The sequence below is a fragment of the Molothrus ater genome, chromosome 24 (assembly GCF_012460135.2).
Source record: "Molothrus ater isolate BHLD 08-10-18 breed brown headed cowbird chromosome 24, BPBGC_Mater_1.1, whole genome shotgun sequence".
Classification (NCBI taxonomy): Eukaryota; Metazoa; Chordata; class Aves; order Passeriformes; family Icteridae; genus Molothrus; species Molothrus ater.
This window is the reverse complement of record NC_050501.2, coordinates 5,656,282-5,669,347: the sequence shown is the minus strand read 5'-3', so window position 1 is coordinate 5,669,347 and position 13,066 is coordinate 5,656,282. Positions and strand designations below refer to the sequence as shown.

The 13,066-nt window shown below is 49.6% G+C and overlaps 2 protein-coding genes across 2 annotated transcripts in view; one reads left to right on the top strand and one right to left on the bottom strand.

The window, feature by feature from the left end:
• Positions 1–1,665: 1,665 nt before the first annotated feature.
• NDUFS5 (NADH:ubiquinone oxidoreductase subunit S5) lies at positions 1,666–2,865 on the bottom strand. Its single transcript, XM_036397110.1, has 2 exons — positions 2,542–2,865; positions 1,666–1,917 (listed from the first exon to the last, which is right to left on the bottom strand). Exons 1-2 carry the CDS (start codon positions 2,755–2,757, stop codon positions 1,813–1,815), a joined length of 321 nt encoding a protein of 106 aa, XP_036253003.1. The 5' UTR covers positions 2,758–2,865; the 3' UTR covers positions 1,666–1,812.
• LOC118695371 (uncharacterized) overlaps positions 2,756–13,066 on the top strand; it is a 17,294-nt gene continuing 6,983 nt past the window's right edge. The window contains exons 1-4 of the mRNA XM_036396885.1: positions 2,756–2,894; positions 2,962–3,041; positions 6,803–7,101; positions 12,262–13,040. Of these exons, the coding sequence (XP_036252778.1) occupies positions 2,756–2,894; positions 2,962–3,041; positions 6,803–7,101; positions 12,262–13,040 (1,297 nt within the window). The remainder of the gene's footprint in view (positions 2,895–2,961; positions 3,042–6,802; positions 7,102–12,261; positions 13,041–13,066) is intronic.

Here is a 13,066-nt window from a genome sequence, read left to right as displayed (position 1 = left end):
CAGTTGCAGGGTGGCTTGGAGGGAAATCAGCTCCTGGAATAGCTGAGCCCTGCTCAGACCTTCTGGGTGTTCCATGTGGGTCCCCAAATCCCCCAGCCACAGTCCCATCCCCTCCCTCATTCCTTCTCCCCAGATCCCCCTGGGACAGTTCACTGAGGATAAATAACTCCAATGGACAATTCATGAGGATAAATAACTCCAACAGCTCCATGGCACTGCTCAATTTCCATCCCCAGCACCATTTTCCCTCTTTATCCATCCCTTATTTGTTCTGGCAGCTCTGGAGCCTCCCCAGTCCTTTTCCACCTGAAGCCATTCCCTTTTCCTCACATGGTTCCCATATTTTTTCCATATTTCCACCTGAAGCCATTCCCTTTCCCATATTTTCCCTGGTTTTCCTCCTCCTTGCCCATTTTTACAGCTGGAATACTGAGATCCATGGAGCACTGATATTCTGATGTTGGTTTTCTGCTCAAACTCATCACCAGCAGAGTTTTCATATTTAAAGCAGCAATCAGAATCCCTGAGGATTATCATTCTCCATCAGTTACTGCAAGGACAGCCAGGAATTAGCCACGATCCAGCCAGGATGGGGTCTTGGGTCATTTATTCCTGCTTTGGGCAGGAAGCAGGAGAAAAATATAAAAATTGATGAAAAAAAAATTTAAAAGGACATTATTTCCAGAGTTATGTAAATTAGAGGGATGACAAATGGCAGAGTGTGATCAGCAGTGCCAAACCAAGAAGAGCCAGTCCTGGGACAGGGATGTGCCCCTGGCTGAGAGGATTTGAGCCCAGAGTGGGAATTTGGAGCTCTCCAGAGCCACCATCCCCCAGTGCAGGGAGAATGGTGGCTGTGACTCAGGCAGAGCACAGGGAATCCATCTGGGCTGGAGCAAAGGATCCATCTGGGCCTGGGGGAAGGGACAAACCTCGGGCAGGGCTGCTGTAGGGGGGGGCTGAGGGGCAGGAGCAGCAGAAATGCCAGGGAAAGCTCAAACCCTGCTGGATGGCTCCTGTGAAATCCAGGAAAGGGCTTTTTGCAGTGCACTTTGTTCCAGGAGGAAATAACAGAGCTCTCTCCTGGCTCAGATCCCTGCCCTGGACACTCTGGGGTGGCTCAGAGCCCCCCACAAAACCAGCACCCAGCTGTGATCCAAGGGCTCAGCAATCCCAGGAGTCAGGGATCCATGGGAACTCCTCTTGTGCCCAACATGAAGCAGGGGGTCTGGAATGTCCCTGCCTCCTGGAGTGTCCCTTGTGTCACATCCCTGCCCTCAGAGGTCACCCTGGGCTCAGCCTATGCCATCCCAGCAGGGGGATTTGGGATCAGGAATCTCCCAGCAAAGATCCAGCAGTATTAAGAACGTGGATTAAAGCACAGAGCTGGCCACTCTCCACTTCCAGGGACTCTCCTGCTTCAGTGCTGCTCCAAAACTGAGGGAATGGAAGGAAAAAATCTCCTTGGGAGGGATGAACCCCCTGGGCTGTGCCAGGGCCTCCATGGATCCTGCTGGAATGTGGGATTTCAAAGCCCCCAGTGAGGAAATCTGCCTCCCACACACTGAAAACCGCAGAGAGATCCTGAATCCATCCACTTCCACTCTGAATCCGTGTGGAAACGAGGTGTTTTACCCCCAAAAAAAGAGGAGACAGAGGCAAGGAGACATTCCAAAGGGATATTTACTGCCCCAGCAATGCCCAGCCTGAGGCTGCTCCCCTCCAGCCACAGCAGGGCCCTGCCCCCTGCTCTGGGGGTTTTCTTCCAAGAGGAATTTTTCTTTTTTCTTCCAAGAGGGATTCCAGAGGCAATCAGGGCCTGGGCTCCTCCTTGCCCATGTGATGCTCGGGGGGTGTGTACTTCCCCTGCTTGATCATCCTGTCCCGCTGCTCCAGGATGGTCCGGAGCCGCTGAGTCTGCCAGGGACACAGGGGGGTCTCAGGGGGTCCCCAGGGCAGCCCCCCAGATGTGCAGCCCCCACTAACCCCACCCTGGGGCTCCTCACTCCAGTTCGAGGCTCTTCTCAAAGATTTTGGGGCTTTCAGGACGTGCTGTACTGATGAGATTTGGGTTTCCAGCCCCGTTTCCTGACCAGGGTTTTGTCCTGGGTGATGCTGCTGGAGGAGCGCTGGGGGCAGGGACAAAGGTCGGCTCCACACTGCTCCAAAACATGGAATGGTTTGGTTGGGAGGGAACTAAAATCCCATCCAAGAGGCAGGGATAACTTCCACTAAGCTCCAAGCTGGGCTGGAACTCTTCCAGGAGCGGGGCAGCCGCAGCTTCCCGGGGCTCCTGCAGCCCCCACAGCCCGGGGGAAGGGGCTGCTGCGGGGCCAGACCCCCCCTCAGTCTGGGAACGACCAAACAGCGCTCCCACCCTGGGCTGGAGCCCCCAGACCTTCCCCAGAGCATGGCCAGGACCCTCTGCACCGCTCCCCAACACCTGGAGTCCCCCCAGCCCGCACCTGCTGCCCCCCTTTGTAGAACCCCCAGGCCCCCCGTGTCCCCGCAAGGCCCCGCGGGGTCCCCCCGCTCACCCACCAGCTTGGTGCGCTTCATGCACTCCATGAAATCCTCGTACTCGAGCTGACACTCGCGCCGGGCGCGGGTCTGGCCCAGCCCGTGCCCGCATTCCACCCACTCGCGCTCGAAGGCGTGGCAGACCGCGGCCTGGCCGTGCGGCTGCGGCATGCTCTGCCGCAGCAGGAAGGTGTCCACATCGATACCCAGCTGCTTCTGCAGGCCCCAGAACGGCATGGCTGCGCTCCTGTCGCGACAGAGCCGCTGTCACGCCGCCGACACCGCGCCCCCCCCCCTCACGGGCCCGCCGCCGTCCTTCACGGGCCTTTCGCGACGCCCCCGCCGTCAAGCGCGACCGACGGCGCGGCACCGCGGTGCGCTCTACGGCTGGGCGGAGTCAGGGAGAAGAGCGGCACCAGCGCGCCTCTCCTTGCGCTGCAGCGCCCTCTGCCGGCTGGAAGGACTCGCTGCACGCCGCGCCCCAGCGCTCTCTGGTGGCCACGGTGCGCAAGGCGCTCCCAGTGCCCTCCCCAGTGCTCCCCAGTGTCCTCCCCAGTGCTCCCAGTGTCCTCCCCAGTGCTCCCAGTGTCCTCTCAGTGCCCTCTCAGTGCCCCAGGGTCCTGCCTCTGTCCTCCTCCAGTGCTCCCAGTGCTCCCCAGCACCCTCCCAGCACCCTCCCAGTGCCCTCCCAGTGCTCCCAGTGCCCTCCCAGTGCTCCCAGTGTCCTCCCAGTGTCCTCCCAGTGCCCCAGAGTCCTCCCTCTGTCCTCCTCTCAGTGCTCCCAGTGCCCTCCCAGTTCCCTCCCAGTGTCCTCCCAGTGCCCCCAGTTCTCCCAGTGCCCCCCAGTTCACCCAGTACCCCCCAGCTCTCCCAGTTCCTGGCACAGGGAAGAGCCAGGGCCTTCCTCACCCAACCCCTCAAGCCACCCTGGGCTATCAGTGATCACCACCACCCCTAAAAACAGAACCCAAACCTGCCAAACCCCTTTGGACGGCACGGGGACACCACAGGAGCTGGAGGAGCAGGATTTATGGGACAGGACAACACAGACAGAATTCTGTGTTCGAATGGAATTTATGCATCATGTCTGAGGTGTAGGAATATGCAACAGGTTATTGTTTTTAAGGGTTAACCTGTGTCCTTTTTCGGGCTTGTGCTGCCCAGAAAAAGGTACCCAGACATCCGTAACTCTTTGTATTTATTGTCTCATATTGTCCTAATTCAAATTGTCCAAATTATTATTACTCTAATTGTATTACTATTTTTATAACAATTTTATTACTATTAAACCTTTAAAATTTTAAAAACAAGTGATTGGCGTTTTTCACAGGGAGGGTGGAATATCACAGCTGCTTTAATAAATACAGGACAGACAAAATTATTTCACCCCTGCAAATGTGCAAATGCCAACCCTTTGATCCCAACACAAAAGAATTTGGAAAAAGAACTGTTCCCAAATAGTTCCAGAGTCCCCTCAGTGTCTAACAGACTGGGATGAAGTCAGAGGCCAGATTTGCAAAGAAGAAATTCTAAATCCTTTAGCTGTGCCTGTGCTATTCAGCCAGCAAGCCGGTGGTCCTAGAACACGGGTGGCTGTCCCACCTCATGAGATAAAAGAATTGTGAAAAGCAATAAGGGACGGTGGCATCTGCTCCCCATATTTCAAGCAACTGCTGAAAAGCACCCTGGAAGGACAAACACTCACACCAAATGACTGTAAAAATCCTGCTAGTATAATTCTCACAGCCTCACAATATATGCTATGGGAACTCAAATGGAAAAGACTGCTCACGGGGGTACTAGCCACTTACAGACAGAGTACTGACGCAGGCCTTCGTACCCTTGTCATGTCCAAGCTGACTGGTGACCCTCCTGATGATCAGAATGATAATCAAGTGAATTTACCCAAACCAGCATTAGATGACATTAAAAAGATGGCTCACAGAGCCTTTTTGCAAATTCAGCCTGCAGGAAGTTTTGAAAAAGCCTATAATCTGATTAGGCAAGACTCGTCTGAACCATTTACCACACTTGTGGGCCGGGTAATGCAAGGAGCAGAAAGACAATGTGGCGATGATATAGCTCACCCAATAATGATACAGGACATTATTGAAAATAAAGGCAATGCAGAATGTAAAAGAGTTATCAAAGCCCTAGGAAAAGAAAAACCCACAGTGCCTGAAATGATTGATGCCTGTAACAAAATTGGGAGTCCACAGCAAGTGGCAATTATCCAGGCAAATGAACTTGGAAAAACTCTAGGAGAAAAAATTGAAAGGGCTCTTACAGCTCAAACAGCACAAGCAGCTGCACAGGCAGCACAAACAGAAGCTTTACCTGTAAATCTACCAAAGACAAATGTCTGGGCTGCTTTAGCCAGGTCTGCAGGCTCCAATACCATCTGTCTGTCTGACACAAGCCCTGACAAACCTTTTTCAGCCTGTCTAGTTGGAGTACCTTTCCCAAGGGTTTTGATAATGTTACTCCTGATAAATATTGGCCATATGATGATCATCATGTATCTCCAACTCCCAGCCAGAAACATCAAACTTATATTGATAATTCTAAAGCTGATAAATCTGACCTTCAAGAGCTAGAAATCCTAGGCTCATTAACTATGGATACCTGTTACTTCTTTCATTTCCTAGGAGAAGATGGCCCTCATTTAAATGTTACCCCATATCACCCAGCTTATAGCAATATGACTTCTGGGTGTAATCAAACTGAGCTTCTTACGTATGACGAACCTCACACAGATCATTTTAACAAACTTCCAATTCCATTCCCTAGAGGAATCTGGCTCATCTGTGGAGACAGGGCCTGGCAAGGTATACCCTCAAAAATAGATGATGGCCCTTGTGCCTTGGGACAACTTACAATAATTGCTCCCAGTGTCAAAGAGGTAGTCAAAAAGAAAAGCAGAAAGATTAGATCCTCCTGGGGACATCAATCTGAAAGCAACTGTGACAGCGATTTTCACTCTTGGAACTCTGGAAAATCAATTGTTGCAAGCATTTTTCTACCTCAGTGGGGCTCCTCAGCTGCATTGACACAATTAAGCAAGTTAGGGTGCTGGCTCAGCAAAGAAGTAAATGCCCACCCGTGAGTCCCCTCCAGCAGCACACAGGAGCCCGAACCCTTGGAGGACAGCGCAGCTCTCGCAGCAGGACAACACCCAAGCAAGACAGGCAGGGACAACGTCTGTGGGCTGCAGGGTGTCACAAGGGGCTGCGGGCTGAGGGTGGGTGGCACAGAGGATGGGGGGAGCTGAGAGGCAGAAGGGGGCTTTAGGAGCAACTGGGGGGCTCCAGGATGGCACAGAGATGCTGAGAGGCTGAGGGCAGGGAACTTGAGGGTGACAAGAAGAGGGTGAGAGGAAGCAGATGCCTTGAGGGGCAAAGTGGGGGCTGCTTGAGGGTGACAGGTGAAGCAGCCCTCACACCACCCCTAACCTTACCTAAAAACCACCCCTGACCTGCTTGTTTCTGCAGGATGGGACAGTCATTGTAAGGAAATCAATCAAGGGAAATTTATCCCCTTGGAAAGATGATTGGTGAGTAATCCCTGCTGGGATTTCAGTCTCTGGTTTTAAGGAGCTGCATGGGCTTCAGTGAGATTGAGGTGGAAGTGACTAATGTGGGTCTTTGTAGCTGTACAAAACATTTGCTAAATAATTGGATCTGGAAACTCTGGTTTCTGGTGGAAAAGCCTCTGTGGTTGTGTTCTGTGGGTTCTGTGTGAAAAACAGCCTGTGGTGGACACCAAAGTGAAGCATGAGCTGTGTTAAGGGTACAAATGTTTCTGGAGGAGGAAAGGGAGAGCTGCAAGGTAAGCAAGTGTGGGGAGATATCACGAGATCTCAAGATATCGTGAGGTCTCAAGATATCGCAATGTTATGCATAGGCGGAACCCCTCCCCTTTTACCGTTAACTGACTGTTACCCCCTGTTATAAATGACCCTGCCTAACCATTAATAAATGCCAGTTACCGTCCACACACATTGGTGTATGCGTGTGCTTGGCCCATGTGGCAGAGGGGCTGCCACTGAACCATCCTTGACCTGAGATGCCACGCGAGGATTGCTTTCCAGTTTGATCCTTTTGATTCCATTCATGAGTGGACAAAATGACTCATTCTGTCTCTGGACTGGATGTGCCTGGGGATCCCGAAGTGCCTGGGAGACCTTTGGGCATGCAAGAGCCGCAAAAACCGGGCTGTTCCCAAAGCCTGGGAACTCCCGCTGTGAGACGGGGATTTATCCCAGACTCCTCCATCCCTTCAGCCGCTGCCCGGCGGGATTGGGGGCACCCGCAGCCCCGCACGGGCCCGGGAGGCGGCGCTGGGGCCGGGCCAGGCCGGGCCGGGCGGCCCTGGGGAGGCACTTGCGGCGGCGGGGCTGTGCCGGGGCTCCCTCCAGCCGCAGCGGCACCGGGCTCCCCGTGGCAGCGGCGGGGCTGGGCTGGGCAGCTCCGCGCCGGGGAAGGGGCGGGAGCGGCGGCGGGGGCAGCCCCGCAGCCCCGGCGGGCGGATGGAGCCGGAGCCGCTGGGGCAGCGCCGGAGCCCCGAGCCGCAGCATCCTCCGTGAGTAGCGCCGGCTGAGGGTCGGGTGTAGGAACCGCTCTGAATGGGGATCATTGTAACCTTTCTGCCCTAAAACGGTCACTTTCTGCCCTAAAATTCTCTTCCTTTCTGCCTAAAGCTCTGTTTCTTTCCGCCCCGTTCCAAGCGATGGTTTTAATGTATGTTTTAGCAGCAGCTCAACCTGGGCAGCTCATGCCAGAACCTGAGAAAATGCTTATGTAAAGGTGCTGCCCTGACATGGGGACACTCAGGCTCACACAGGGAGGGTTGTTTGCCTCAGGGAGTGTTAATGGTAGATGAGTGTTGTTTTCTGTGTGCTTTTGTTGTTTTGGGTTTCCTGTAACAATAAATCAACATGTAATGAAAATAGAAAAAGGTTATAATCTTGTGTTAATATGTGTTTTGTGTTGTACTGCTCTGTATTGCTCTGTATTGCAGGTGAGCACAGGGTGAACTCTCTCCTCCTTGCTGTGACACCTGGGCTGGCAGGAATGACACAGTGACCTCGGCCAGCTGATGCTGCCTGTGCCATCACCTGGCACTGACATGTTTGATGAAAATCCTTTTGCTGGGATTTTTCTCCTGAGAAGCCTCAGAACAGAAACGGAACCAATAAGGATCTGCTGGCTGTGGAGTGTGGGCTGGAGATGGTTTAGCAACAGGGGCATCTTGGATTGGTCTCCTGTGCATTGTTTCTATTTGATGACCAATCATGGTCCAGCTGTGTCGGGGCTGTGAGCAGTCCCAGTTTTTTTATTATTCATTCCTTTCCAGCTTTCTGATGTCTCCTTGCTCTTTTAGTATAGTTCTAATATCTCATTTTCTTTTAAAATAATAGAGATCATAAAATAATAAATCAGCCTTTTGAAAGGTGAAGTCAAGATTCTCATCTCTTCCCTCGTCCTGGGGACCCTCAAATACCACCACAATCACCGCCTTGAGCTGGTGGGGCAGCACCAAATGAAAAAAAATAAAAAGCTTTAAAAATAGAAAAAGTAAAAATAAAAATGAAAAAAAAAACCTTTAATTAAAAAAATAAAATTAATTAAAAATAAATGAAAAGCAAACAAAAAAAACCTGTAAAGTGCTGTAAAAGTTCCATAAAAGGAAATGCTGTAAAGCACAAGTGTCATAAAAACTGCCGTAAAGCACACCAAAATAAAAAAAAATTAAAAGCTTAAGAAATAGAAAAATTAAAAATAAAAATGAAATAAAAAATGACTTATAGTTAAAAAAGCCAATTAATTAAAAATAAGTGAAAAACAAAATAAAAACTGTAAAGTGCTGTAAAAGTTCCATAAAAGGAAGTGCTGTAAAGCCCAACTGTCATAAAACTGCCGTAAAGCACACCAAAATAAAAAAAAAGTTATAAAAATAGAAAAATAAAAATAAAAATGAAATAAAAAATAACTTAGAATTTAAAAAAATAAAAAATTAAAAAATAAATGAAAAACAAAATAAAAACGGTAAAATGCTGTAAAAGTTCCACAAAAGGAAGTGCTGTACAGCACAACTGTCGTAAAACTGCCGTAAAGCACACCAAATGAAAAAAATTAAAAGCGTTAAAAATAGAAAAAATAAAAATAAAAATGAAATAAAAAATAACTTAGAATTTAAAAAATAAAATTAATTAAAAATAAATGAAAACAAAATAAAAACGGTAAAATGCTGTAAAAGTTCCACAAAAGGAAGTGCTGTACAGCACAACTGTCGTAAAACTGCCGTAAAGCACACCAAATGAAAAAAATTAAAAGCGTTAAAAATAGAAAAAATAAAATAAAAATGAAATAAAAAATAACTTAGAATTTAAAAAATAAAATTAATTAAAAATAAATGAAAAACAAAATAAAAACGGTAAAATGCTGTAAAAGTTCCATAAAAGGAAGTGCTGTACAGCACAACTGTCGTAAAACTGCCGTAAAGCACACCAAAATAAAAAAAGATTAAAAGCGTTAAAAATGGAAAAAATAAAAATAAAAATGAAAAAAAAACCTTAGTATTTAAAAAATAAAATAATTAAAAATAAATGAAAAACAAAATAAAAACGGTAAAATGCTGTAAAAGTTCCATAAAAAGAAGTGCTGTACAGCACAACTGTCATAAAACTGCCGTAAAGCACACCAAAATAAAAAATTAAAAGCGTTAAAAATCGAAAAAATAAAAATAAAAATGAAATAAAAAATAACTTAGAATTTAAAAAATAAAATTAATTAAAATTAAATTAAAAACAAAAGAAAAACGGTAAAATGCTGTAATAGTTCCATAAAAAGAAGTGCTGTACAGCCAACTGTCGTAAAACTGCCGTAAAGCACACCAAAATAAAAAAAGATTAAAAGCGTTAAAAATAGAAAAAAAAAAAAAAAAGAAATAAAAAATAACTTAGAATTCAAAAAATAAAATTAATTAAAGATAAATGAAAAACAAAATAAAAACGGTAAAATGCTGTAAAAGTTCCATAAAAGGAAGTGCTGTACAGCCCAGCTGTCGTAAAACTGCCGTAAAGCACACCAAAACAAAAAAGTTAAAAGCGTTAAAAATAGAAAAAAAAAAATAAAAATGAAATAAAAAATAACTTAGAATTTAAAAAATAAAATTAATTAAAAATAAATGAAAAACAAAATAAAAACGGTAAAATGCTGTAAAAGTTCCATAAAAAGAAGTGCTGTACAGCACAACTGTCATAAAACTGCCGTAAAGCACACCAAAATAAAAAAGTTAAAAGCGTTAAAAATAGAAAAAAATAAAAATAAAAATGAAATAAAAAAATAACTTAGTATTAAAAAATAAAATTAATTAAAAATAAATGAAAAACAAAATAAAAACGGTAAAATGCTGTAAAAGTTCCATAAAAGGAAGTGCTGTACAGCACAACTGTCGCAAAACTGCCGTAAAGCACACCAAAATAAAAAAATTAAAAGCGTTAAAAATAGAAAAAATAAAAAAAAAATGAAATAAAAAATAACTTAGAATTTAAAAAATAAAATTAATTAAAATTAAATTAAAAACAAAAGAAAAAACGGTAAAATGCTGTAAAAGTTCCATAAAAAGAAGTGCTGTACAGCCAACTGTCGTAAAACTGCCGTAAAGCATCACTGTCGTAAAGTGTCGTAAAAGATGCCGTAAAGCGCGACTGTCGCAAAACTGCCGTAAAGCGGACTGTCGTAAACGCGGGCCGTAAAGCGCGGCTGTCGTAAAAGGTGCCGTAAAGTGCGACTGTCGTAAAAGGTGCCGTAAAGCATCACTGTCGTAAAAGGTGCCGTAAAGCGCGACTGTCGTAAAGCTGCCGTAAAGCGCGACTGTCGCAAAAGGTGCCGTAAAGCATCACTGTCGTAAACGGTGCCGTAAAGCGCGACTGTCGTAAAAGGTGTCGTAAAGCGCGACTGTCGCAAAAGGTGCCGTAAAGCGCGACTGTCGTAAAAGGTGCCGTAAAGCGCGACTGTCGTAAACGCGGCCGTAAAGCGCGACTGTCGCAAAAGGTGCCGTAAAGCGCGACTGTCGCAAAAGGTGCCGTAAAGCGCGACTGTCGCAAAAGGTGCCGTAAAGCATCACTGTCGTAAAAGGTGCCGTAAAGCGCGACTGTCGCAAAAGGTGCCGTAAAGCATCACTGTCGTAAACGGTGCCGTAAAGCATCACTGTCGTAAAGGTGTCGAAAAGCGCGACTGTCGCAAAAGGTGCCGTAAAGCATCACTGTCGTAAAAGGTGCCGTAAAGCGCGACTGTCGCAAAAGGTGCCGTAAAGCATCACTGTCGTAAACGGTGCCGTAAAGCGCGACTGTCGTAAAACTGCCGTAAAGCGCGACTGTCGCAAAAGGTGCCGTAAAGCATCACTGTCGTAAACGGTGCCGTAAAGCGCGACTGTCGCAAAAGGTGCCGTAAAGCATCACTGTCGTAAAAGGTGCCGTAAAGCGCGACTGTCGCAAAAGGTGCCGTAAAGCATCACTGTCGTAAAAGGTGCCGTAAAGCGCGACTGTCGTAAACGGTGCCGTAAAGCGCGACTGTCGTAAAAAGGTGTCGTAAAGCGCGACTGTCGCAAAAGGTGCCGTAAAGCGCGACTGTCGCAAAAGGTGCCGTAAAGCATCACTGTCGTAAAAGGTGCCGTAAAGCGCGACTGTCGCAAAAGGTGCCGTAAAGCGCACTGTCGTAAACGGTGCCGTAAAGCGCGACTGTCGTAAAACTGCCGTAAAGCGCGACTGTCGCAAAAGGTGCCGTAAAGCATCACTGTCGTAAACGGTGCCGTAAAGCGCGACTGTCGTAAAACTGCCGTAAAGCGCGACTGTCGCAAAAGGTGCCGTAAAGCGCGACTGTCGTAAAAGGTGCCGTAAAGCGCGACTGTCGTAAACGCGGCCGTAAAGCGCGACTGTCGCAAAAGGTGCCGTAAAGCATCACTGTCGTAAAATGTGCCGTAAAGCGCGACTGTCGCAAAAGGTGCCGTAAAGCATCACTGTCGTAAAAGGTGCCGTAAAGCGCGACTGTCGTAAACGGTGCCGTAAAGCGCGACTGTCGCAAAGGTGCCGTAAAGCGCGACTGTCGCAAAAGGTGCCGTAAAGCATCAACTGTCGTAAACGGTGCCGTAAAGCGCGACTGTCGTAAAACTGCCGTAAAGCGCGACTGTCGCAAAAGGTGCCGTAAAGCATCACTGTCGTAAACGTGCCGTAAAGCGCGACTGTCGTAAAACTGCCGTAAAGCGCGACTGTCGTAAAAGGTGTCGTAAAGCGCGACTGTCGCAAAACTGCCGTAAAGTGCGACTGTCGTAAACGCGGCGGGCCGTAAAGCGCGACTGTCGTAAAAGGTGCCGTAAAGCGCGACTGTCGCAAAACTGCCGTAAAGTGCGACTGTCGTAAAACGCGGCCGTAAAGCGCGACTGTCGTAAAAGGTGCCGTAAAGCGCGACTGTCGCAAAAGGTGCCGTAAAGCGCGACTGTCGTAAAGTGTCGTAAAAGGTGTTGTAAAGCTGTGACTGTCATAAACCAGCCGTAAAGCGCTGTAAGCAAGACTGTTGCAAAACTTCCATAAACCACGACTGTCTTTAACAGAGACTTTTAGGACACAGGTGTTTAAAGCACTTTATTAATATTTCCTGCCGGGCCATGGCTGCCGGGAAGCTGCTCCCAGCTTGCAGGGCGCTGCTTGAGCCGTGTTTGCTGCACGGGGGACGCCCGCAGCAGCCGCCCCGCCGAGCTCCGCCCCTGCTGCGACTCCGCCCCTTGCCGCCGCGAGTCTTCAACAGGACACGCCCCCCCCCTCCCGCGGACCCCACGGCTCCGGTACCCGCAGTCCTGCTCGGCCCCGCCCCCCTGCCCCCCGCTCCCACCCTCCCGCGCCTTTGCCATCCCGTTGGTCCCTGCTGTCCCGGCTGTAGTGGTCCCCGCGCCCGGTTTCGCCATCCTCACGGCCCCGTCCCTCAATTCCCGCCTCTACGAGCCCGCCCACCAACGTCACCGCGGCCCCACCCCCTTCCCCCCGCCGAGCCCGCCGCTTTCCCCTCCCCCGCTACCCCTGAGCTCGGCGGCTTCTCCCGCCCCCCAGTCCCCCTCGCCCCCTTTGCCGACACAGCGGCGCCGGTGCTGGCCCAGGTCCCGTCGCTGCTGCGTCCTTGCAGTCCCCTGCGGCTCCCGGATCTGCGGTGCCGAGCACGCCTGGCGCGGCCGCGCTGGCGTCCTCAGCGCCCCCTGCGGACGTTGCCGCGGGAAACCCCCCTACCCCGTGTTCAAGCGCACACAGCGCACCCCGAGCTGCCCACGGCTCCGCGCAGGGCAGACGCCCACGCTGAACCCGCCCCTGCCGGCGTTTGGCCGCAATCCCCCGGTTCCGGCACGGCACCGCTTGCGCCGGGACCGGGGTCCCCGGCCCGCCGAGCCGCCCCGTGCCGGCGCCCGCGGCGTCCGCACCGGTGGCTGCAGCCCCCCCGCCGGCCTGCCGCCGCTCCTGCCCAGCCCCTCCCGTGCCTGCCGCCGCTCCTGCCCAGCC